General features: G+C 48.7%; 8 protein-coding genes across 8 annotated transcripts; 4 read left to right on the forward strand and 4 right to left on the reverse strand.

The window, feature by feature from the left end:
- Positions 1–363: 363 nt before the first annotated feature.
- On the forward strand, positions 364–1,406 carry N7458_008718 (uncharacterized protein; the record flags this gene model as incomplete). Its single annotated transcript, XM_056912100.1, has 4 exons — positions 364–379; positions 432–647; positions 694–998; positions 1,059–1,406. The coding sequence occupies 4 exons, from the start codon at positions 364–366 to the stop codon at positions 1,404–1,406; spliced, it is 885 nt and encodes a 294-aa protein (XP_056764926.1).
- A 6,074-nt stretch (positions 1,407–7,480) lies between these two features.
- N7458_008719 (uncharacterized protein) lies at positions 7,481–8,175 on the reverse strand (the record flags this gene model as incomplete). The annotated part of the gene is made up of 2 exons (XM_056912101.1): positions 7,481–7,803; positions 7,860–8,175. 2 exons carry the CDS (start codon positions 8,173–8,175, stop codon positions 7,481–7,483), a joined length of 639 nt encoding a protein of 212 aa, XP_056764927.1.
- A 1,116-nt stretch (positions 8,176–9,291) lies between these two features.
- N7458_008720 (uncharacterized protein) lies at positions 9,292–11,262 on the reverse strand (the record flags this gene model as incomplete). The annotated part of the gene is made up of 2 exons (XM_056912102.1): positions 9,292–10,683; positions 10,726–11,262. 2 exons carry the CDS (start codon positions 11,260–11,262, stop codon positions 9,292–9,294), a joined length of 1,929 nt encoding a protein of 642 aa, XP_056764928.1.
- A 30-nt stretch (positions 11,263–11,292) lies between these two features.
- On the forward strand, positions 11,293–12,476 carry N7458_008721 (uncharacterized protein; the record flags this gene model as incomplete). Its single annotated transcript, XM_056912103.1, has 2 exons — positions 11,293–11,898; positions 11,919–12,476. 2 exons carry the CDS (start codon positions 11,293–11,295, stop codon positions 12,474–12,476), a joined length of 1,164 nt encoding a protein of 387 aa, XP_056764929.1.
- Positions 12,477–14,477: 2,001 nt separating this feature from the next.
- Positions 14,478–16,539, forward strand: N7458_008722 (uncharacterized protein; the record flags this gene model as incomplete). The annotated part of the gene is made up of 3 exons (XM_056912104.1): positions 14,478–14,775; positions 14,834–16,288; positions 16,346–16,539. 3 exons carry the CDS (start codon positions 14,478–14,480, stop codon positions 16,537–16,539), a joined length of 1,947 nt encoding a protein of 648 aa, XP_056764930.1.
- A 3,466-nt stretch (positions 16,540–20,005) lies between these two features.
- N7458_008723 (uncharacterized protein) lies at positions 20,006–20,585 on the reverse strand (the record flags this gene model as incomplete). Its single annotated transcript, XM_056912105.1, has 2 exons — positions 20,006–20,249; positions 20,317–20,585. 2 exons carry the CDS (start codon positions 20,583–20,585, stop codon positions 20,006–20,008), a joined length of 513 nt encoding a protein of 170 aa, XP_056764931.1.
- Positions 20,586–21,051: 466 nt separating this feature from the next.
- N7458_008724 (glutathione S-transferase family protein) lies at positions 21,052–21,828 on the reverse strand (the record flags this gene model as incomplete). The annotated part of the gene is made up of 2 exons (XM_056912106.1): positions 21,052–21,719; positions 21,786–21,828. The coding sequence occupies 2 exons, from the start codon at positions 21,826–21,828 to the stop codon at positions 21,052–21,054; spliced, it is 711 nt and encodes a 236-aa protein (XP_056764932.1).
- Positions 21,829–24,477: 2,649 nt separating this feature from the next.
- Positions 24,478–25,340, forward strand: N7458_008725 (sulfotransferase family protein; the record flags this gene model as incomplete). The annotated part of the gene is made up of 3 exons (XM_056912107.1): positions 24,478–24,579; positions 24,654–24,955; positions 25,016–25,340. 3 exons carry the CDS (start codon positions 24,478–24,480, stop codon positions 25,338–25,340), a joined length of 729 nt encoding a protein of 242 aa, XP_056764933.1.
- Between the last annotated feature and the right edge of the window lie 896 nt (positions 25,341–26,236).

Below are 26,236 nucleotides of genomic sequence, written 5' to 3' on the forward strand. Positions count from 1 at the left end.
CCGTAATAGGGCCGTGCAATGACATCATGTCGACGGAAGTGAAGTGCTACTTACCGCTAACCTAATCCGGTGGTCCTGTTGCCCGAAATTGTTCCGATGTCTGGCTGACCTGATTCCTGATAATTTACCAGTCTTCAGCTCGACAACATGGTTAGGCTTCTGTGCTAGTCCCAAATAGGACATTGCAATGACTTCACTGGCGACTAAATCATGTCGAATATGGATTTCACAGAGATTCAAGCTCTCGTATTATTCAGCTGGTCTTCGCGTTAACAATACATTAATGCCCATTGACATCCATTCTACAGAGCCAGGGTCAATTGGAATCATTGCGAAGAGTCACTTACATCAAAAGAGCCGAGGATGATCGTTCTTACAGGTGCGTACACGTCTCCTGGGCCATGAATATGCCTGGTAACAGCAACGAGCAGGTACCTCAGGCGGCCTTGCCGGTGTGGTTCTAGACACAATTCTAGACAAAAAACTTCTTCCTCCTTCTTCGTTTCGCATATCAAGCTCGAGCAACACTATCTCGGCAAGGGCAAACGAGGCGGGTATTGAGGTTCGCTATGGTGATATGACAAAACCGGAGACACTTCTACAGTCATTTGCTGACGCAGACCTTATTTCTGGTTTCATATCCATCGGTGGGAGAAGAGCGATATAGCCTACATCGGAACGCCATAGATGCAGCTAAGGCGGCGGGAGTCCAGCATGTGATTTATACCTCTCTGACGTTTGGTGGCCCGACTGGTGATCAGACCATTGCTGGGGTAATGAAAGCTCATGTGGAAACCGTCCGGTACCTGAAGGCTTCTGGTCTTTCCTGGACGATCGTACGTCAGGCGACGTACGCACACTTATGGAATCTTTTTGCCGGATTCCTCCAACTTGAAGGGAACGGTGATTGCGATGTGGTCATACCGTATGGTGGCCCAAATAGTTGGGCTAGCCGAGATGATCTAGGTGAAGCAACAGCAGTGATAGTCTCCCGCTGGGTATGTGATAATAATTTCTATTCTTAACTGAGTGTATCTGACTGGATACGATAACTCTAGCATGATTATGTGGGCCAGACTGTCAATTTGACCGGGCCGCGCCTGTTGAATGTCGAGGAAATTATCGAACTGTATTCCAAGTACACTGGCCGTCACGTTAATGTTCGAGTGGTCGAAGCAACCAAGGCTATTGAACACCACAGAGTTCATAAGACCCTACCTCCCGAGCAGGAAGAATTTCTTCCTAACTGGGCATCGTGGTATGATGCTATGGCTAGTGGTGAAACTGATTATCTTGATCCAACACTTGAACAGTTGCTTGGAAGGAAGCCGCAAGATATTCAGGATATGGAAGCAGCTCTCTTCACGGGGAAGACTAATATTCTGGACACCAAGGACTTCGTGTGATGAACTTTTATTACCTTCGGAGCTGAAGTACTCCTCAGAGACCCCATCTAATTCCACTTCTCCTTCATCCATCCGCTTCTTGCTGCAATATGAAGTTTTTTGAGTTCATCCAGCCATTACCTCGTACCTTTAACCAGGAGTAATCAGTCATAGTTCATGTACAGTCGGGATGGATTTAAGGGGCGGGCCTGTGGTGCGAGCTTATTTCCGAGCTGACAACACATCCAGTGCGGAGGTACGGAGTCCAGAGTAAAGTGTTAGGCATTTTTACTTTGCCTTATGTAAATAGATGGACGACAGATGATAAATCATTCTGGAAGTGGCATTAGTCAGGTGGGGGGATCTGGTCGGCACGTTGCTTCGGCGTTAAACTGTACAAAGGTTGGCGACTGAATAATCCGGATCAGAGAGGAAAAATTGTGATCATGACGCCGATTTCAAAGATGAGACCGTGCAATAAGAGATAAAAAGAGTAAAAAGAGTCAAAAGTACAGTGACAGGTGACAGAAGAAAAAAAACAACCCTAGCGCCAAATCAATTTTTTGAAATATCTCAGGAACCACGCCCCTTGACGCTAAACAGATACAGGCAAAATTCATCTAACTCTTCACGCCATTATCCGATACCAGTTTGGAGCCATCTGACCCAGTATTGCGATCTTGCGCGCGAACAGTGCTGGGCCAAGCCTCCCACGGGCTGCCGGAGGCCCGATGAGAAACCTGCCATCGAATCGCGAACGCGTACTGAACATCAACCACCACGTGCATGCACTATTAAAAGAAGCTAGCAGTGGTCAGAGAGGAGCCCGCGCCCCTGCTGGAGCGTCTCCCAAGGTTATAGACTTTCTCCGCAAGGTGGTGGGCCTCACCAAGGATCTCCTGTCGACCCCCCTGGGGCCCTGAACGACTGGAAGCATAAGCTGAGCTCACTCCGCCAGGAGATTCAGGCCGTCAAAGCGGCCGTGGAGCCCCCGATGAGAACGGGTATTCGCTCGTATGTTGAAGCAGCAGCTAGAGCGCCAGCACCAGCGCACTACCTTTCCTCCAGCAGCAGCTCATCAAGCTCCCCGGGGCGCCTGTCAGAGGTGGTACGTGACCGTGAAGTGGTAGTCTGTCTCGGTGATCACTCTCGGATTAGAACGTTCAGCTTCGCATACCGGATGGGAAGAAGCCTGGCTCGATTTTCTTGGAATTCACCTCGCCAGTGCCGGCCAATATGGTGATCGACAGGGGAGTCCTGTGGGACTGCGATAGTCTGACAGCAGTCCTATACGATAGGGCTGTTGGTGTGCGTCAGTGCTTTAACTATCAACGGTACGGTCACATAGGAACCACCTGCGCCGATCCCGTTAAGTGTGTGTACTGCGCCGAGGGCCACCAGTCTTGGGGTTGCCCTTGGAAGGACACAGAAGGAAACATCAAGTGCGCCAACTGCGAGGGCGCACATGCTACGTGGTATACGGGCTGTGAGCAGCGCCAGTGGGAAGTTGATTGGATGATGGAGCTGTCGAGATATCGTGGCCGATACCATCATGTCCCTGTGCCACACAGCATCAACCGGCCGTCGGTCTCGCTCCAGTCGTCTTCCCTCAGCTAGTGGGGGCCTTCTCGGGAGTTCAGTGGGACAAGCAGCGTCGATAGAAGCGGCTCGGCATCCACACGTCCCAGCAACGGGGGACAACCACAGGATCCCGGCCCTGTATCAACGGAAAGAACATCGACCAGCGTGCAGAATAGCCAGCTGGACTGCCAGCAGGATATTCAGCAGACCAGCGCTGCTGCTCAGTTAGTTTCAACTACCCAGACGATGATAACATCGTCATCGGGTATGTCGAAGAGAAGAAGAAAGCCCGGAAAGCAGGCTACGAAGAAGCAGGGGAGGAAGGCTGCGAGCGACGCGAGCATCGGAATCAATGGATACCGAGGCGGATCAGACCAGGCCAGAGGCCATTTCGGAGGGCCGGACCCAGGAGCAACCGATCAGTATCGACCACCCAGTCAGCGAACAGCCTCAAGAGAACAGAGCACACCTCCACTTCGATTCTCCACGGAACAGCACCGGGAGAGCGCATTCCAATTCTCCGCGGGAGCAGCTTCATTCAACTACCCCTCGAAGCTACCTTCGATTTTCGACCAACCGAGGCTATATCGGAGGCCGGAAGCGGCGGCGGCAGCAGCAGCCCCCAGTCGAAGGCTGAAAAGGCCAGGGCCTGCACTACCAAATTGAAGGAGGCCAGAGCGAAGAAAGCTGAAGAGAGGAAGGCCAACACGACAAGCATGACCAGCACAACCACCAGGAAGTCTGCTAGGATAACAGTGCTTATCGAAAAGGTGGGTCAAGAACTGGAATAACCGGAATCGGAGCTTAGCTCAAAGCTTGACGAGGTCAACATGGTGGATCAAGAACGACAGCTGAAGGAACACGGAAAATCAGAGGACCGCCGAAGAGATGGCGACTTCCAACCCTCGTCACCGCCAGGATCGACGGCAGCAGCGCCAGCGGGGGAGAAGGGGAGAGATAGAGACAGTTGGAAGCGGAAGCAGCCTCATAGTGAAGACCTCTCGCTCAACATCCGCTCCGGCATGCTGCGAAAGATCTACAGCAGGAAATCCTCTCAATCCAAGCGCCAATGAACCATCACACCCACCGATCAACTCACCAAGGAAACATGCCATCAGTGTCCCGCGAGCTCAAAATCTACCGGTATAATGTGAACAAATCAAAGGACGTGGTAATGGCGCAGTTCCTGCGGGATCCCGAGGTCGTTGGCGCGGATATCGTCGCCATCCATGAACCGTGGAAGAACCCATTCAAAGATGGTACCCACCGCCCTGCCCAGCACACTCACGACTTCTGTTATCCATTCGAAGCGGAGACTGGTGCTAGGGCGCGGGTGTGCTTGTTCGTGTCCAAGAAGCTCTCGCCAGGGGTTCACATCGTGCACTCGGAGGACTGCCAGGAGTACCGCATTAAGACCCGCGATAGACTGGAAGGCGAGGAAAGAGAGCTACGGATCGTCAACGTATACAACGAAGCAGACCAATGGGGTGCTCTCCGGCAGTTAGCGGAGATTCTGCTGCCAGTTCGACACCAGGTCAAGGAGAAGGTATCATACCTCATTGTGGGAGACTTCAATCTCCACCACCCCGGGGGGGGGGGGGAAGGACGCCACAAGGGATAAGAAGGCCGATGATCTTCTCGGTCTTATGGACTCGGCAAGCCTTGATCTCTGGCTGCAACCAGGCACGATCACACGTGAGCCAGCAGGGAACCAGACAGCGATTGATCTAGTGCTGGCATCGTACGCTTTTGGTGAACATATGATTGCTTGTGAGGTGCACGAGAAGGTCCATGTCGATTCTGATCACCTCCCTATCCTCACCATGCTCAGAATAGACATTCCAGGTGCGGAGGATCCGCTCAAAGGCCGCCAATGGAAGGCCATAGATGTAGAGAAGCTCGTTAGCTTCGTCTCAGTCAACCTCCAGAACAACGGTGGATGCGCTTACCGGGTAAGCCCATGCCGCAAAATATCGACGACGCAGTGGACCATCTACTCGACATCATTCAACAGGGAATCCGGACTTCAACACCCTGGGCAAGGCCATCCGAACGGACACGTCAAGGATGGACACCTGAATGCACGGAAGCGATCAAAGCAGCCCGCCGCGATCGCAGGTTTTGGAAGCTTACCGGGCATGATCACGATTCGGATATCTATAAGATGACCCGGAACGCGAAGGGAAGAGTGATCCGGAAGGCCCTTGGGACCGGCTTCCGTCAATGGGTCCAACAGATAACTAACGATGGCCCTCGAGGCTTATGGAAAGTGTCGAAATGGGCTCGCATGAGAGACCAATCTGTTTCTAGCAATATTCCGGCACTCAAATCGCCGACCGGCATGGCAGTGACCAACCAGGAGGAAGCTCAACTACTCCGACAGGTCTTCTTCCCTGAACCCCCGGAGGCTGATCTCTCTGATATCCTGGGTGCCTTCATACCGGAGCAAATCAACTTCCCACCGATTAGCGCGCAAGAAGTCCGTGATGCGATTAAGCGAGCTCCGCCCAATAAAGCCCCTGGTGAAGTTACCATCCCGAACCGAGTGTGGAAGATCCTCGCTGCTAATGACGAGTTTATCGCTCTCGTAACGGGGATCTTTGACGTTTGTATGCGAACGGGTTACAATCCTCGCCACTTCCAGGCCTCGGTCACGGTGACGCTCCGTAAGGGAGGACCAAGGGATTTCCGCCAGCCAAAGTCATACAGACCAGTCCCCTTGCTCAACACCCTCGGTAAAATACTGGAATCTATCATCGTCACACGCATCGCGTTGGCCGTGGAAGAATACGGGATCCTGCCAAAAGGCCATCTTGCGGGAAGGAAAGGTATCAGCATGGACCCTGCATTCCAGCGTATCCTGGACAGGATACACCGGGTATGGGGTCACGGTAGGAAGGTGAGTATGCTGCTTCTCGATATTTCGGGCGCATACGATTATGTGTCCCACACACGGCTACTATTTGACATGAAACGAATACGCGTCGGCTTCTTCGTGCCATGGGTAGAATCTTTCCTCACAAGGAGGAGCACGAGAATCAAGATGCCAGGCTTCCTCTCCGACCAGTTTCCAATACCGACCGGTATCCCACAAGGATCGTTGATCTCCCCAATCCTATTCCTTCTATTCAACGCGCCCTTAATCCGCGCACTCTACTTGCGCACGGGAGCCGCAGAGACGGAAGTATCAGGATGGGTCGACGATGCGGCGACTCTTGTGGACTCGGAGTCCTACCACGTCAACGTGAAGACCCTGGAGAAGGTGATGGAAAGGGCCAACAAGTGAGCGAATCGACATGCAGCGAGGTTCGTCCCCGACAAGTTTGAATTGATTCATTTCGTGAATCCCAAGGAGAGGAGAGCACCGAACGACCTAACACCGACCCGAGTGCGACTCAAATAGAGCCCAGACTCGACTCGACAACCGTCCAGATCGGCATAGCAACATCTAGGCTAGTATTGGCATGTTACAACACTGGTATTCCGAATTGACCCGGTTTAACATACAAAAACAGATAACTAGAGGAGTGTGTAGATGTTGAGTCAGCGGGTTCTCAATGTTAAAATACCATCTCTCAGATCGACAGAAGCAAATGCTGAGCCGTGCGATGACGACGACTGCAGATGGGATTGTGCCTGCTCAAACGGAGAGAGGGGAAGTGAGCCTCCTGAGCCAAATATCCTGAATTGGCCCTTGACAAATCCAATGGGTTGAAAAGAAGGACAGCAACTTTATTCCCAATATCCTCCAATCATCCAACGCGAAGTGAATCGCCAGTGTTGCCAACGAATAGTGTTGCTTTGAGTAGCCAGCGATGCAGCTTATGAGGGTTGGTATAATCGAGGAAAAATCGCCCATAGTCGCCAGCATCTCCTGTTGAAGTAACTCGGTTAACGTGTCATTTGATGGAAGGGGATGAGTTTGGCACAGATGACAGATGCTGCTGATAAACATCAATGCAGTGATACGCCAGACCGCTTGAATGGAAATCCGACGACCGACCATGCTACCACCTGGCCGTAGGTTCCATAATCGGTAAAGCTCATCGTCCATGGAGGTCAAGGATGCGAAGGACATCAATTCAAGTGGGAGCTTCAGCTGTGTATTGTTGAGAGCAACAACTACAGTATTCACGGCCCGTGTGATTTTGATGAGGTCCTGAAAAAGGTCATATCGCTCCAGGGAGTCGCCGGAATTTGTGGGAAAGGGAGGCTGTATTGCAATTGGAGAGCTGATTTCATGCGGATGTTGAGCATGAAGAGGCAGAAATCTCCGCCTGTTGACTAGATTTGCTGCGCCGGAGTAGTCGATACTGACAGCTTGTGAGCTCAAGGACGACGATCAGTAGCAGGAATGATTAGACTGACCAAGCAATAAATAATGCTAACTGGGGATTCGTAAGCTGTAGATCCTGGAAACCTCCTCTTAAACGAATGATGTGCTGCAAACCATTCATGTGCACTTCGTAGTCTTCCAATGTTCCCGAAAACAACTGTATACGCCTATATTAGAACTAGAGCACAAATTTATCCTCGGTGTTTCGTACCTCGAAACATGCCATGGTAGTGACCGCACCGATTGTACCATCGTTTGTCGCCACGTCGACTTCGCTCATACGATCGCTCAAGATGCGAAAGGCCACGGCCTGGTAATTCTCGGCCTCAGTCGCATCAGATTGCGCGTACAGACCGTGTCTATCGCTGGCTGCCCAGAAAAGGAGCACGTACAACCCGGCTAAATCGTTTACTGCAGCCGAATACGCTAGTTTCTTAAAGGAATTGAAATCCGCCTCACAGTGGTCAATTGTCTCAAGGCGAAAATTCAGTGAGTATATGACTGATCTCCAATCAGTTGATAATCATTAGCGAAGGCAGAAGCAAGCCAAAGCTCACAGTGATCCAAAAGCGCTAACATATCAGTGGTTGATTCAATCAGATATTGCGCAAAAGGGTTGCCGCGGCCGCCACCCAGGTATTCTGGGCTGCTGGTAGCGAATGCGTAGTGTTCATCCAAAACGCCGGATGATGCATTGGTTGATGGAAGGACGCGACCCCGAAATCTCTTTCGTAGGTTGTTCATGATCTCTTGCTCTTGCCATGACACACGTCGTGTCCGCTCTCGAGCAACGTGAGCTCGCACGCGGCTACGAGAATTGATATCCGACTGGTCAATCCACTCTAGCTCCGGCGTATAATTTTGAAACACCATGGTGCCTTTTAACTATCTCAGCGATAGTTCGACGAGGGGTGAAGCGCAGTCTGGATGCGAAAATCTGGGACAATCCCTCTCAAGATGTACTTCGGCTAAACTATTCATACCAACAAGCGGTCAGTATGAGGTGAGATGTAATGCAACAGCGGTCAGCCGTGATTTTTAGCGGTAGATGCTCTGACTTGCCTTTAGCATAGACACGAAGTTGAAACTCCGGCTACAATCTTCCAGGAAAAACTGATACCCTGTCGTGAGTCCTGTGGCCCCGAGCGATCAAGAGTCGACAAGATCAAGTTTTGCTCGACAATACGGATACGTAAGAAACGCGCGCCAAGATCTGGGACTCTTTAAAAGTAGAACGGATCACAGCGAGCTATCCTTAATAGGGCATTGCAATGACGTCATTGATACGAGCTACAAGAAGCCACACTGGGCGCAAATGCCAACTGATTACGCTAAATCAAACTTGAACCTAGGTTAACAGTTTCCTGCAAGTAGTTGATAGGTTACCACAGTTTAAATGAGCGATTGGATCCATCAAAGTGATCGGTGGTGATCTACGGTAATCAGCCATGCTTAGGAATCATTGGGCGAAACTGCAGTCAGGTGCCAAATGCTTTTGCACCCCTAAATATATTCTCGCCCAACAGGGGGGTTGCTTTTATAGTGGCGCTAGCCTTGGTGAGATCTTTTAGCAAAGCTTTACCAGGAAATGTTCGCCACTAACCCGAATGGGAATAGTCCGATATAGAAAATTATACAGAGAAGTGCAAAACCAGCTTCACCAAAATGTACTGAGTACTCATTCATTCTTTCTGGGCCCCACTGCCAAGACGCTAGTCTAAGAAACGGATATATTTAAATGGACCTCCGTTCAATACTACATGAGCATTCAGTTGAACTGGGGTGCGTAATCGACCAGGAGTGTCAGCTTTTGCAGCAAAAGTCTTGAGTTGACTATCGCCGTTGTATATTTGATTTATTAATTCTCGATGCTTGTGGTAAAGGTCATCTTTACTGTCAGCGAAATTGAGTAGAATCATAATGTTTAAATCTTGACGGAAGATGATATTATCATTATCAACCGTACGCTTTTGGCGATCTTTATCACTATCATCGCCTGATCACCGCTGCTCCTTGCTCAAAATGCTTTAGAAATCGACCGGCGATCACCCTGCCTTCCCGTTCCCCCACAACAATTGGCCACAGTATGCGAGCAGCGCCATCCTCAAAGCCGATGGGGCATCCCTCGTCTCTCTGCCACTCTGGAGCCGCACTCATGTACCCTGGATCCACTGAATTCATAGCCACGCGGCGATTCCTCCACGCCGGCATCGCTTCTGTTTCGGTGATCATATTGATCGCCGCCTTGGACATGTTCGTGTGGACGTGATGGCCGGATTTGCTGCGGGAGTTGGGCGTATCCTCGAGAATACCTTCTCGCGATGAGACATTGACAATATATCCCAGCGGCTTGGTGATTGATCTGGCATCATAGGCTCCCATGCAAGGGAGTAGTTCGCGACACAAAATCAGTGGGACAAAGGCGTTCACGGAATGTGCGTTGATGAGATCTTCGTACGGGATCTCCTGGAGAGACTGCACCCATGATGACTTGTTAGGATCTTGATAGCCGGTTATAGGGAGGCCCTGATGAGTCACGGCACTTTCTTCAGTCTTATTTCCGTTGTCGATTCGCAATTGCTCGGCTTTGTTCTCAATACGCGAGACCCAAGATTCTTGCACACCGCCCCTGATTCTGGGCTGATAGGCATTGCCAACACAACCCGCTAACAATGTCTTGGTTGATGCGAGCTCTCTCAACTGGTCCTCGCGAGATATAGCTACCAGTTCTATTTTCACTGGATCTGTCAAGGTCTGCGCCGCATTGTTAATCAGGATATCGAGGTTTCCCCGCTCCGTCGGCCCGGTTTCTCCATTCCAAGACCTCAACAGCTCCTTCACCACATGAACCAGCCGGAAGGCATCCTGCGCCGTCCGAAAATCAGCGCCGGCAACCTTTAGTCTTGATTCCCACTGCGTGAAATCGGCCTCCTTGGAATATCGATCTGCCGCGTCAGCAGGATAACGAGAGGACACGATCACATTTGCACCACAGCGGAGCAACCTCAGAGCCGTATGGTATCCAAGATTAATTCTTCCACCAGTGACAAGGGCAGTTCTTCCGGTGACATCCAACTTCCCAGGCTGTGACAATTGTGAAGAACCGAGATTGAAGGCCCCGCAGGGGCGACACAGAGAGGGGTACAGGTCGTGGACGTTGAGGATGGTGCACGTCTGGCGACACATGTAGCATCGCCGGGTTTTCGTCTTTTGCTCTTCGCCCTTAGCTTTGCGCGCTTGTTTGACGTATTCGACGCGGGTATTGTTGTCCACTGAGATTTGGGCCCGTACTGCCGCAAGGACTTCCGTCAACGAACTTGAGGGCGTGATTTGCGACACCGAGTCATTCGCCTGAAGATACTCCAGTACTTTGAGTGCTGCCTCGAATTATTCATTTTTGGGAATATGTGCAGTCCCATTGACCAAGGCGCCCTCATCGGCGTCACCTTCGATACTGTCTAGTTGACCGATATAAGCCTTGATTCCTTCGATGATGCTTTCGCATCGTTTTGATCGAAGGGCCTTCGGGACGTCGACGTGAGGTGTGAGATGCCAGGCAACTGCATCAAAGAGAGAAGACTTTGCGTTTGGCAGACGACAGGCGAGAGTGCTAGGAACCTTCTTCTGTCGGCATAGCTGTTGATCTTGTCTGAGACGCACAGCTATCGCTTCGGCCTCGTCTGCGCTGGGGTTGTCGAGTTGATCCAAGTAGTCCTTGATCCCTTCGATGATACTCTTGCATCGGCCCATTCGAAGCTCTTTAGACAGCTCTTTTTGAGGGGTAAGATGCCACGATACTTCGTTCAAGAACCCTGGTGGTGTTTTGGATAGCTGCAGGGCAAGGCTGCTCGGTCGCTTTTTATCACGACACAGTTGCTGGTCCTGGTTCAGATGAGACGCAATGTCCTCGGCGCTTCCCAAGTCCGGGAACAAGGGTAAAGGATGCGGGTCGAATTTCATCCTTGGGAGTATTGCGGAAGCAGCGCCAAAATGACCGACCCACGATTCGAGGAGATCGTCCAAAGTATGTCGCTGATGCCCACGGAAATGGCCCACGCAATCATCAACGATCTTCGTGTTTTGGACGTGCTTAAGTTGCTGGTATATGACGATCCCAGAGTCACTACTGCGATTGCTTCGCACCCCAGCTGCCGAGACCTGATCGGCGTGGCCCCCGACACGTTCTGCAAAAGAAAAGAACTGATCAAAAGCTACTGGAATCTGGCCCGTCGGATGGGCATCGGCTTCAATGAACGTTGGTATAGATCAGTCATTGGGCTCAATGTCGGGTGCGTCGAATTGAAACCCCTCGCCTCGATCACCGACGACCTTCACGCTCGCATCTTGAAGCATATCCAGAACGAGGCCGATATAATAGATTTGAATCGGTTCATCGTTGGCTCCAAGGGTATTCCGCAAATTACATCTACTGCATCTTTCGCGCAGCTCGAGGAATGTTGGACAACGGTGCATGCGGCTAAAGTTTGCTTTTTCGAACAAGCCTCGGGCCAGCTGCGTCGGGCGTGTACCTTGCTGGAAAACAATCCCGATCTCTTGAAACGCACGCTGGACCCAGAACAAAAACGGCGGTCGAATGTCACGCACATCATCGCCAGGATGAACTTGTCGCCGACGAAATTGCAAAGAGCGAGATGCACAACTTGGTTCACACCGAACACTACCGCTACACCTTCTTCCCGCTGACTCCGTTCGACTCTTCTTTGGCAGAGTTGCTTCGGATGATGGATGATTTTGGCCTAACCGCCGGAGGCGTTTATTTGCTCAACAAAGACGGTTCCTCGGCTCACGGACCGCAGCATTCCCCAGTGATCTACCAGCTTGCTCGTGTCGTGATTGATGGCATGGCCCACCATTACACCTTCTGGCCCAAAGATCCGGACCGATTCAGGCATTGTCAAGTCACGAATGAGAACGGCGACACCTTTCGAACAGGGAATACTCCTTGGTCAGAGCAACCTGACTTGATATTGGATGAGCCGGAGCAAGGACCGTTTTTCACACCCCACAAATCCGGGACCAATAAACAATGGTTTCGACCCCTAGAATATGGACGTGAGCCGTTTGACGCCAGGGAAGAAGAATGGATGACTTCATTCGTTGAGCTATATCGGTACCTAGAGAGATTGGGGAACAAGACAACTACCGCTGGATGAATATTTGTCTGCGCGGTGGGATGGAATACGGAGGAGAGCTTTCTATGTACATATCATGAAATACAAGAAGTAGTAGCTATGATGAATATTCAAGTTGGGCACCGTAGTCCTCCAACTCGAACTTAATCCCACCGTTGGTTGGAGGTCTGGAGTAGATGGTCCAATGAAAAATCAACCTCAGCCGGGATACCGGATTGCGGACCATAGTGTCGGGATTGTAGATGTAATTACCGCATGACCGGGCCATCTACCGCCATTAGAAAGATTCAAAATCGATTTCCTCGACCAGCACCCATTAATTCAACTAAATATAGCGATTTTTACCTGTATTGATCCTGTGTCCAATCTCTCTACACCCACTACACCTAGGCGGAGCCCTCTTCGCTGGTTTATCTGCCTGAATAGGCAATTCGCCCTGCGCAAGGGAACTTACCACGGGTGGTTCCGCTGGCAAATCTAGCTGCGCAATCAGCTGTAGGCCCTCTTCTACGGTCAAACCCTCTTCGCAGGGTATCTGCTTAGTCGACCGAGTATGCTTCTTCACTATCTTCTGATTCGCTGTGCGTAGATTCGCGTTTTCTTGCGCTAGTAGCGCGGTGTTGTGTAGCGATATGCAGTGGCCCTTGATCTGATCTAGTATAGCTTTTTATGGCCTCGGAGGGCTATTCGACCACTGCTTTAGCAGATCTTTGAGTATCGAGGCTTGCTTTTGTACTTGAACCACGGTTCTGCGTGTTTTTGGCGTGAATTGGCTATATCTGCTGTTTGGCCGGCTGCTTAGTGGTGTAGGCATTCGTAGAGAGATATTAAGCTTCGAAAGCATTCTTTCTGTATCGACTGGTACTAGGCTACTAGCTGCGAAGCTATTTTGAATAATAGTTGGCTGTTGGAAGGCCTCTAGCCGCGCGCGTTGGTAGTTATCCAAGAAATCGAACTTGTCGATATGGTTATATCCTAAACATAACGGGTCCGTAAGAGAAGGAGGGGGTTATCCGCATTAACAAGTCTTGGCAAGGGGGGTTGTTACGAGTTGAAACAGTTAACTACATTAATTAGTAGGATTTTGCAATCGGCTCTTCGAAATCTTTTAATAAGATAGTCTAATCTAGCTATCTATCAAAAAATATTAGTAGATTTATAGCTGGAAGGGGCTTACCCTATAGGGCCTGGGTTATGTGAATTATTTAGCTATATTGCTTTCGGCCAGCCTTCCTAAGCCTAGCCTTAGCAATCTCGCAGTCTAGGGCTATAGTGGCACCCATATTCACCGCTATATTTTGCCCATTATTCTGCCGCACCACAAAGCTCCCTCGATTCATAGCACGAGGGTGGGTACTAGTCTATTTTAGGAAGGCGGGGATGGGAGCGGTGAATAAGGGTGGTCACAGACTTTTGCGGTGCCACTGTATCAAGGGATTCCAGGGAATTCGATGTATTATTACAATAAGTCCTTGGATGAGGTATAGTAATATAAGTTAGATTGGAACAAGACTGAATCTTAGAGTTCTCAATTGTTGAACTCTAAGGCAAGCATTTAACACAAAGGAATCAACAGTTAGTCGGTACGAGTCCAACCCCGTGGGAAAACAATCCCGATTTAGGATGATTAGCCGTATTCTCTTCTCCCGGATCGACACATAGTTGCCGAAAAGCGGCATGCGGGATAGATCGGATAGATATACAAGATTCAAGGGAAGACAGGCACGCCTCATGCCGCTAGAATACTCTCCTTGGGGCTAGTGGCTACAGACCATTCCTAATCAAGAACATGCCAATAAAACGTTCCATTCAAGTTGGTCTTGGCTTATCTGGAGGCCCTGCAGATATCTCGCTTAATTGGGCCGTAATTACATACAAGTCTCTTATCTCTCCAGATTGCTCTAGATAACGAAGATACAAACAGTTTTGATGACACATAATTTTATTGAAGAGACAGTACATACAGTCAGGTATATATTAACAGGGAAATGACGGTCGACTTTGGATAACAAGAGGCACAAGATGGGTTCCGCAGCTCGCTTTAGTCTGACAGCTTTTCTGTCATTGCTGTCTACGCTTGTTGCAGCCTCCAGCACCTCCAAGGGTCAGACCATTGAAGTCAATGGCAATTCCTACTACGTGCCTGCCACTGCGGTGACAACTCTTAAGGTTTCCAGTGGCCAATTGAGCCAGGACAATGGCCTAGTTCCATTAACAGTCATCCAGAGTGATGTTTCAAAATTTACGACCTCGATTATCAAGAACCTCGTGAATGCCTACCAAGCAGCTGATGATGTTTTTAATACCGGCTTCCTTGAAAGTATGAAATAGGAAAATCTTCGTTTTATCATTTCATTGAGCTTAGCTAATTAGAACAGATATCTACGTCACATACAATGGCACCAGCAAGAAGCCAATTGAAGACGTCGCTCTTCCATCGAGTTGGGGGAATAAATTCTTAGGCTTTTCCGCCGCATATAGCACAAAGAGGACAACCACGTCCTCGAAGAGTATTCCTTCAGGGCCATACTTCTTGGACGTGACTACTGGTGATGTGTTCGAGGTCTATTTGCTGTACTCCGATGTGATGGGATCCTTCACACAGGGCCTCTACGCGGTAGGAGATGGCTCCTACGATGTACTCACGGCAAGCCTCCCAGGGTACGCCTCTCTGACCATTGGCGTCCCGTCCCGTCTTTATTTCACCACGACAACAAAGCAGCCTCTTGCAGGAGTCCGTCTTGGTGTGAAGGACCTTTATGACATCAAAGGCGTCAAGACTGGCTGCGGAAACCGCGCCTACTACGAGACCTACGCTGCTGCTAACACCACTGGTCCGGCTATTCAGTCTTTGATCGATGCTGGTGCCGTCATTGTAGGCAAGATGAAGACAAGCCAGTTTGCCAATGGAGAGACGGCCACGGATGACTGGGTTGATTACCACTCTCCGTTCAATGCACGAGGAGATGGATATCAGGATCCCAGCTCATCCTCTTCAGGGCCCGGGTCTGGCATTGGGGCTTATCCGTGGCTGGACATTGCTATTGGGAGTGACACCGGTGGCTCCATTCGTAACCCGTCTCAAGTGAATGGTTGTTTCGGGAACCGCCCATCGTGGAATCTCGTGTCGCTAGACAACGTGATGCCCATGTCCCCTCTTCTTGACACAGCTGGATTTCTCACTCGGGATGCAAAGCTATGGAGGGCCGCATCCGAGGTCCTCTACGCAGGTGCTGAATTGAAGTCTTACACCAAGTACCCCAATACCATCAAAACCATTGGTTTTCCCACCAGTGCTTCTACTGAAGCCTATGGTATTATTCTCGACTTTCTCTCCAGCCTATCCTCCTTTTTAGGGGGTGGAAATGTGACTGCTCTAGACTATGACTCTCTCTGGGAATCTACCAAGCCGTCAAGCGTATCCGCTAATACGACGCTGGAAACCATGTTGAACATCACTTATCCCATCCTCATCTCAAAGCAGCAATTTCCTCGCGTCGGTGAGCCACTTTATAGCGACTATGCGTCAGCGAATGGTGGCCGCAAACCTTTTATTGACCCTGTGCCTTTATCTCGCTGGACCTGGGGATTGGAGTATCCCGAATCCCAGCTGGAAGCGGAAATCAAGAACAAGGACATATTTACAGCCTGGTGGAATAGCACGGTGCAAGTATTTGATGCGGATACATGCTCGGACAGCTTGATTCTGTATGTAGGCGCGACTGCGACTCCGACATATCGAAATGCGTATCGCAGCATGCCTGGGATTCCAAGTGGATTCTCAGCCTCTCGTATCGCGAACTTTGCCGGTGTTCCTGATATGGTAGTTCCCAGTAAGTTAGCCCGGTCTCTGCAACCCCTACATGAAACTAAGTATGACTCGATTATAGTCGGCCAAGCCAAATACAACTCTACTATTACCGAGCAGGAGGAATATCTACCCGTGGCGGTGGATTTCATCGCGCCTCATGGTTGCGATCTCATGATCTTCAATCTCGTGAATGAATTAGTGGCGGCGGGCATTGTTATACCGCCCGTGACTGGATCGACCCTCTATGGCGATGAGACTATTTATCACCACTAGATTAGAGAAGGGCTCAGGCTCCAGATTGGCAATAAGTATTGCTTGTATCTGTCGGGCGATTTCTAGGTCGGGACGATGTATATCATGTGAAACTGAAGGTCCCAATCATGCGGGCATTCTTCAACGGGGAGGTAGTAGTGAAATAAAATATCTATTACTAATTTCGATAAAAATATACAATAGCGAGGTTTCGCATATAGTCCCCACCATACTACTAACTAGCTGGCGTGTTGTTTAAGTACGGCTGAGCGGACGGGAAGCTTTGTTTTCCACACCCTATAGTCGTATGTGTAGGTTCCTTGTTTCATTCATATTATGGGATAGACCTCGAAATGCCTTTTGGACTTAAGGGGCTGGCCTGTATTCTGTGAGTGCGTAACCCCCAAGGTTAGACTGGGAGAAAGGGCCTAAGTTCTAAGCTCTAGCAGCGGGGGGAAAGCGCCCTAATTAGCACCGGATCTTCTTATAGTAGGCCTAGAGGATTATGAATATTAGATGATAGATTAAATTATACGTGTTTTAATTGTAAAGGTTTTGCTTAAAAGTTGAAGGCAGAAATGGAGAGGGAACTTGAGGGATGTGGCTTAAGTAATAACCTTATGTGACGGTTTTGACAGATTGGGAAGGCCCACCGATATATAATGAATTTCAAACCTGAATAACTCGGTAAATATTAGACATAGGGAGATAATGATAATATTGTCGGAGGGCCTGAAAAGTTCACTATCTAGTGATATTAATTTTGTAAATTTTCATGATGCTGGGTCCGGTACGTGATTGCATTCATATGCAGGTTAGACGGGGAAACTATAAATAAAGAATTGGATTGAAATTGGTTAAATTTAAACTACTAGAATACATGGCAACCTAATTGCAGTAGGCCAGACTGCAATTTCCCCCATGGGTTAGGTGTTATTAAGTAAACAGGCATTTTTCACGTTTCCGTAGCGAGTTGCCCAAGCATGTATAGCTCACACTGTTTCAGATTCCACTCCAAGGGCCTCATAAATGCCATCACCAGGAAGCTCCACAGGACCCGGACGTTTCAGACCATAGGCTGGTAGTTCTGCCTTGTATTCGGGTAGGCTTGGAGGTTTCTCTTCTATCACATCTAGTGATCTTGCTTGGATATTCTCAAGCGTCCGGTTCGATGGTTTCCGTTTGATATGCCAAATAAACATTCTAATGATCAAGGAAACACCAGCAAAAGCTCCCAGGATAGGACCTGCAATCCAAGCCTTTGATAACGACTCTTCTTGGGACTTCACGGTGGCTGCTGTACGGAGACTGTTCGTCTGTGCTGGGTATGTGGTAGTCGTGGTCACAGTTGAACTAGGACTCGAAATAGGGCTCTTCGAAATAAAGCTCTGAAGAAGCTGTAGTCCGCCGTTTACTGTGAGAGTGGCCAGGGTTAATCTATCAGCTAGAGTAGAAGAGGTTCTAGTCCAGGATGACCTTGTGGTATATCATCTACCAGACCGAAATTCGTTCTCTACTGTTTCGCATGAGGCGCCTTGCGTGGTGAAGGTGATCTCACATTGTTGTGTCATACTCTTGGCGTAGTAGACAACACTGGACTCAGTGTACGGTAGCGCAGTGGTCCACCTATATAACCCTTGTGTACTGGGACCAATGGTCGGGTAATAGGGGAGTGTAACGTAACTAGGGCAGGAGGTTGTGCTGCTAGCCAGGTAATTCACTTTAATCGTGGTTAATAAGCCATTTGTACCTATAACACTGCCCACAAATAGCTTCTAGAAGTCCTTAATCGGCTATAGGACTCTAACTTTGGTTATTAGCGCGGCGGCGCCTTTCTATATAGCAAATCTGTTATGGTATTGGCCCCCGTGAGGCTATTCACACTTTTCGGCTTGAGGCCACCTAGGAGGTTGGCTATGACGCACCAGTTCGGTGACCTCTCACCCCCCTTCCACCGCTGTTTCGCCGGAAGAGAGTTGCCCGCTGACCGACATATTTCTTATGCGGGCTGATATGTTTACCTGGTTACCCCTCTTTCTGTTGATGGGGGATGTATAAGATCAGCCTGGGGAGAAGAAGATAAAGCTCCCTAAGAAACAGTCTCTGTTCCAATCCAACTTAGTGCTCATCCTCTCCTACCTAGTTGACAGGCTTACCACCCTGCAAGTAGTTAACATCATAACAATAATCGTGCTTCGTGGGATATGGGGAAAATAGCTAGCGATTTCACCGTAGGTAAGCTTCGCATCAGTACGAAGACTGCAGATTCGCGATCGTGTAGAGGGTGATAGTTCTAGCCCCCTGCCTATATTGATTAGTGGAGGTTGAATAAGGTAGCTAACCTACCTAGTTGATATTTATTTTGATAGCTGTTTTGATGTTTATTTTGATGATTTATATGATGGTTGGGCTAGGTTTGTGGTTGAAAATAGCAGGCGGTAGACTAGGCGGAAGGAGGGGTGTGTGCAAACTTCTTGCCTGGCACTGTATCCTATAACGGTCATTCTAGTCCCAGCCTAGTCCTGAGACATTCAGGAGTAATAAAACAAATGCGGTATAGATAACCTTCTGCGGCTGCGGTGTTGTGACCACCGACGGCCAGCGTGTGAGATCTAGGGGTGTTTTCTAACTAGACTGAGAATCTACATCTATCTCCTTGAATCAATTGACTGTTGCTTTGAAAGCATAAACACTGTCCACCTAACTGTGTACACAGGACCTAGCTGGTGATACCAACAGGGACTATTACCTTGTTGTAATTGAGCAATTCTTTTTGCTGCTCGGAGACCCCTTTCTTTTGCTATTTAGTAGACTAATTAAATAGAAATCTCGAAAATAAAAGACGGTTACTACGTTAATAACCGAAGCTAAATTACTCGTAATTAGCTATATAGCTAAATAGCTATATTAGATTAAATACCTTTTCTCCTTTATCTAATTCGATATTAACTAACTAGAAACGTTGAATTACGATAATAAACAGACCGTCGACCTATTAAATCGCGAGAAATCAGTATTTTAGACAAAACTTCGCTACGTAGATATCTACTAACTTTAGATTCAGCAAGAAGTTCAGGCTAAACGGCTAATAGTCTAATAGGTTAAAACAACCGAAATACTAGCTAATAGACTCACAAAACGCCTAACTAGCGAAAAACACCACGCTTTTATTAAGCAGCTATACATAAAAGTATCCCTATTGTATTAGGCCCTAATTGCCTACCTTTCCTTTCGTCTCATTCAGCTCTCACTTTGCTCTTACCTATCATCTCATATCGAGAGCTAAGGGGGTGTGTCGACTAAACAACCTCGAACATACCCTGGATCCAACGGGCAAGTGGAAACTTCACATTAGCGATAACATGCTCGACTATCACCCATTGTCCACCGGGTTTAAGCAGCGAGTACAGGAAGCGACACATCTCCTCTGGATTGGGCACAGAGCAGAGTACACTGAAGGTGGTGATCGTATCGACAGAGGCGCGGGTTATGCCATGGTCATAAAGAACATTGTCATTTTGAACCCCACAGTCTGGATGTCGCATTTAGGAAGTTTGAAAGGATAGAATGAATAAAGTAGTGACTGACCGATTATCGTAGTAACATCTTCGAGGCCGGCTTTCTTCACATTCTCCCGTAGCCTCTTGTACAATCCAACGCACGGCTCAACAAGATACAACTTCATTATATTCTCGCTTTTATAGTGCGCCAGATTCTGACCATCACCGGGCCTATACATAGTCATTTACCGTAGAAATTAAGGGTTACTGTCTGTATAGAAGTATCCAGATTACATACCCGATGTCCAAAACAACGCCGTTCGCAACCGCGGCCAGAGGAGATATTGTGGACCTGAGAACATTGGAACCTAAGGGCCCAAACGTTTTCCACAGCCGCGTGAACTGTTGATCGTGCCAGTGTTTGAAATTAAATGCTAGACGACGTCTGCGTTCGGTGGCGAGAACCTCCAGGAAGGTGTAGACCCCGAAAACGATCCCTATCATCACCATAAAGGACGGGATGAAGAGATCTATGATACGGTTCAATGGGTAAAAGAGGCATATCATGGCTATACAATATATCAGAGTATGGTATAGAGAGGACTTTTCTTTAATAACAGAGGTTAAGATGAAAGAAATTCGTTCGCCTGCGATCTTCCGGGGCAAATGACGTTGATTGCGGGGCTGCCAGAGAAATTTGATTATATAATATACACCATGGATTGGTCACAGTTACGAGAAATCAGTTAGAATTTAATCATCTAGAGTAAATTACTGTTCGATAACAATAGAGGAATATAGCTATTCCGGTGCTGTTCAAAATATAGTACTAAAATACCTGTTATTTACAGCTGTCAGGCTGAGTTAAATTCCTCTCATCTGAGCACTGCTTAGGTGAGCAAACACTTATAATATCCAAGAACTCTAAATATCAATGTTTAATCGTGTCGCTTGTGCAATGTTCTCGTTCCGAGGCCCAAAAAGACATTTTCCAGGCTCAAGGTGATTTTTTCCACGCACTACCCGCTTTCCATTATGCCTGCCCAATGGCAACCAGCCGAGCCTCATTGACCTTGGTAGTTGCCGGTCTGGCCTTGACATGGCTAAGCCAACTGTTGAGACGAGGGAACTCGTTTTCCAAATCGATCTTCTCCGAGAAGAACGCCTGAACTATTCCATACCACGGCACAAACGCAGTATCAACGTAGCTGAACTTGCCGCCAACGAGGTACTCCTTGTTTTCCAGAACGTGGTTGAGGACACGCGAGACGCGGCGAATTTCATTGACGTAGCGGTCCACCGCGCTGGGAACTTGCTCGGAGTGGTAGCGGGTGAACCATACGGCTTGGCCGAAGTATGGGCCCTGTCCAGACACCTGAAAATGCAGCCACTGTTTCGCTTCAAAAAATTCCTTCGAGCCAGGAGTGAAGCTGATGGTGTGTTGATTGTCATACGTGTCCAACAGATATTCAATGATCGCACCGGATTCCCATAGAGTGATGCCAGTGTTGGGGTCTTCGATGACAGGAACACGACCGTTGGGGTTGATCGACTCGAATGGTTCTCTCTTCATGTCTGAAAATTCGATGAACTTCTGGTTGTAAGGGACATACAGCTCCTCAAGGATCATGGCCACCTTCCAAGGATTTGGGCCACCGGGTGGCCCCACAGAGTGATCGGCTTGAGAGGCATGATTGCTAACTGAATGGAATGAGCAGGGTTGAGAGACACAGGATGCAAGATCAAGATTATATAGATCGAACTTACACGGATTCAACACCACTAAAGTGGAAATCCTCCATACCCACATGATTTTTCAGTTCGGCATTGCATCACTCCAGAGCACGGAAAATCTTTCAAAGCATTTTTATGTTGCTGACAAACTCTGACAAAGTCTCAAGCCACGGTCTGTTCTATTCCCCACCATGATGCCTTTAGATGAGGATGGCGGACTCGACCCATCCCACATGGCGATTAATCGACCTACTGGTAACTTACTAACTGCGGGACCCAGTAACTAACTACTAGGTTTCGGTTATGACAAAAAGCTGAATCATGATATCGTGAGCTTGCCAACCGGGGTCATCCAAATGAACTTAGGATCTCGAACTGGATCGAATGGTCGTCGGGCCCCACAGCCCCATGATCTCCGCCAAGGGTCGGAATGATCTCAATACCGCCAGTCAGACAACTCCACTGCCTAACGTATGGAGAACCGGCTATCTGTGGATTACTACGAGTAGTATCGATGGAATCAATCAAGAACTAATGGGAATTGATAATGGTCAAGTCGTTAGAAGGATGATGCTAAAAAGACAGAATTCCGCCACAACCGAAATCAACTAAACCGGGAGGCGGTGGCCGAGTTTTAGTCAGCCATTACGGAGTAATTCAGTTAAGTTAACTAGTTAACTTAGTTAGGTTATTAAGTTAGGTTAGTTAACTAACTAGTTAAGTTACGTGGCTTCTATCTTGCTTTGATAAGCGTGCAGGGACAAGGTGCACGAATGGGATCGGTCCTGGATATCCCGCCGGTTTCCGCTGGTCGGACCCCTACCCGTTCAAAATAGGTTAGGGCTGGTTGGTTTGGGGTTTGAGAACGCAATCAACCACCGAGTGGCCGATTTCTCCGCGGCCTCCAAATGTTTTAATGCTTTTTGACCAAAAAATTAGTTTATTGGTGACCTCACGCAGTCAAGACCGACAAGAAGAGTAGACAGTGGCGCCGCAAAAGTCTGAGACAACCCGAAGTATCACGTTAATTATTCTGCGGGCAAATAGTGGCCGCACCACTCATAAGTTGTAATTAGTTGGCGGTATGTCCTCAATAAGGAGGCGGTAAAAAAGGTACTTCCGGCGGTCTCAGACTTTTGGGGCGCCACTGTAGTTTGGCCGTAACGAGTTACTTGTCGTTGCGGTCTTAGACGGTAGCGTCAGATAGGGCTCGTCCGCGCTCCCATGTAGGGAGGCAAAATGTCTGTATTGCAGTGGTTTCTATATACAGAGAAAAGCCGGGAGGGAGCAAAATCGAGCCTTGGCTGCGTCTAGAGCCACCTACGGAGGCAAGCAACTGACTACGCAGGTGTGGGAGGGAGAAGGCCCTCATTTCTCAGAAATGTCAGTGTAGATATCTCGCGAGCCGGCGATAGGCAACGTAAGGTGTTGTAATTCAGAAGAAAGTTGATTCATTTATTCTTTCTTGATATACAAGAGACTATATATCCAAGGTGAAGTCCAAATTGATTTCCAATCAATTTTCTTCGTATAGATAGTGCAGGATTTATTTCCGATGTTGCGGCATTGCTCCTGATGCGCTCTTGCCTTGTATCGCAACAGAGTCTCGTAGACGTGGTGAGATATTGCACAAGCATAACCTTCTGCTGATAGAGGTAGATCAGTTTCGGACTAGCCTGACCGTTGTAGTAGAGGATCTCTTCAACAGGAAGAGGGGCAAGGATTTTAGGTCGGTTGGTGAGGTGATATTTTGTGGCCACCGCGGAGATGGAGGAGTCCTGACAGACCATAATTTTCTGGCCTCACGATCTCGAAGAATGCGGATATTCAAGAACCACCGCACATCTCCAGGATCTTGGAGCTCCTCTTCACCATTTAGCTTTCTGGTTAGCTCGTCCCTAGCTTTTTAGGCTCACCTGTAGCTTGCGATGATTATATGTCGAGACATGGAGTGGTAACTTACCCCGTAGACAGGGGCTATACCAAATGACCCACTTTTCCATAGTGTTTCGTATAGTAATTCGGTATCTTTGGCATTTCGGTTGTCGTAACACCGAGTACTAGCCCCATTCCTGGGGTACATATCGTTTGCAGTGATCTGGTCTCGCTCGTGGTTTGGCTACTTGAGAAGCGCGTAGTCGTGCCGTGGAACCGGTAACTTTTTATTGATGAATAATAAGATGGCACTTGCACGGGCACTCTTTGAACTGGCCTGGTTAGACGCAACGCTTGACCGAATCAGGCATGCAGAGGTGCTAAAATGGAGCGAAGATTGCGAGGCGGGGCGGCTGTTTTTGTTGGCCCCCCTGTCGACCGCCGCGCGCCACCTGGGAGTTGGCGCAAAGTCGATAAAATAGGAATGAGCCACATTTACGGCTCCTACGAAGGTTCTACTTCTCAAAACCATATAAATCAAAGCCAAGTCCCATTCCCCAGGTTGCTTTTCTATCGTTCAAGAATTGCGCATTCTACACAATGTCAAGAGATATTGATCAAGCCCCAACTCCGGCCAAGGTCCGACCTATAAAGGTGATCGTGGCCAGCCCTAGCCGGTAAGCTAATGGATTTCCGATAAATTCACATGAAATGTCAACTTGGAATTTGCTAATTGCAATGGACACATCGACAGCTCAGGAACTTTGAGTATGTGGAGCGCCATGAAAATCCTGGGCTTTAAGTCGTATCATTTTGCCGAATGTGCTACTGTGAGAGGGTTGCCTCTCACATGAAACTCCTGAACGAGGCAATCGACGCGCAGTCCAATCCCTCATCTGGAATCAAGCGATACGGCAAAGCTGACTTTGACAAATGGTTGTGCGATTACGATGTGAGCCCATGCCTTCCAGCCCAAACCCTTGTCGGGGTTAGAAGTGGTCGATAAGGCTAACTAAATGGCCCTAGTGTCTAGTTGAGATCCCTAGCTACATGGGGAAGGAATTTTTCCATGCTTACGCAGAGAATCCGGATGTTAAATTCATCCTTACTGAACGAAATCCCGAGAAATGGGTGAAATCGATCAACAACTCGGCCGCTGTCGTTTACAAAATGTCATCGAGCTTCCCCATGAATATCCTCAAATATTTTGACCCCACCTTGTTCCAGTTTGCGAGGTTGAACGTCCTCGTATACAAGGCCGTTTCGGGGGGCACGGAACCGGGCGACCCAGATAACGAGGCCGAGCTAATCAAGTATTACAATGACTAGTACGTGGACCCTCAATGGACCAACTGGATCAGAAAAACCAAACTAACGTTCTGCCGTAGCATCAAAATGGCCAAGGAAGTTATTCCAGCTGATCGCCTGCACCTTATCACCCTCGAGAACGGTGTGGACTGGAAGGACATCTGCCCGTTCCTGGGGGTGCCAATTCCAGACGAACCATACCCGATACCCAACGACCCTGCCATTTTCAAGAAACTGACGGATGAATTCTTGAAACCCAAAATTATCGCCGCGATCATGAGGCTAAGTGCCGTTGTAATTCCTGTGCTTGGAGTCATTGCCTGGGCTTCATTGCAGTACGGCCCGTCATTGCTGGCTTCAACGAAGGAGATTATTGCTGGACTCCTGGCAAGGCTTCGCTCATAGAGATTGGAAACAGAGGAGAGATGCATGGAATGGAGGCAACTTGGCTTTGAATTGTATTGTACCTAATCTAAGTTCGCTGATTCCAATGCATGAATACACATACTTTGAGTTAAAATATTTCCCCGACAAGGCATGGAACACCGCTTTGAACCAGCGTAGGACCTTGAACCATGGATCGGTGGCTTCTTGTGGATATCAAGTTTAACCTGGATCAATCATCCGCCCGTGTGATTTGGGTAGGAATCGTTTATCTCAACGGCCTCAGAATAATTTCCCGTGCCAAAGCATACACTAGGTTAACGGGCGGGTCTTGGCTTTGGTTCAAAGGTATTGTATTGTCCCGAATGAATGAGCCGTGCAAATTTAGCGTGACAAAACAATACACCCAATACAAGCGCTCCAGGAACAGCCCCCAAACGATTCTACCAACACACCGATGCATGTCATGCAGGCCATGCGACTTCAAATCCACGTTCACTTGCGTAGACTGATATTGATAGCTAATGCTGGTGCCAAAGAGTGTTACTTGCCATACAAGGGGACACCTAAATCAATGCTTTACGGTCGCTGTGGTGCCGGTTCATCCTTGTCAGTGAGGCAAAATTTAGTTTCATTTGAACGGACGGGTCGGGCTGGTCCATCACGAGACCTTCGCCACGCCATTTCCACGTATCTACATCCGTAAGGCTGGGGTTTACTCCGTGATTGATGCTTTCAAACGAGGCGTCAACGACCAGGGTGAGATACTGTTGGCCAATCGTGACGATCACTTTGCCGCTGTCGGTGATAGAGATGCAGCTTCCAGGGTAAGCAGAATCTCTGATCGATATTTCCAGGGTGAGTAATCGGCCTGGAGATGGAGCGAGGTCAGAAAACAGGCCATACGCCTCGAATAC

The sequence above is a fragment of the Penicillium daleae genome (assembly GCF_028827525.1).
Source record: "Penicillium daleae strain IBT 16125 chromosome Unknown utg000007l_segment0_segment0, whole genome shotgun sequence".
Taxonomy (NCBI): Eukaryota; Fungi; Ascomycota; class Eurotiomycetes; order Eurotiales; family Aspergillaceae; genus Penicillium; species Penicillium daleae.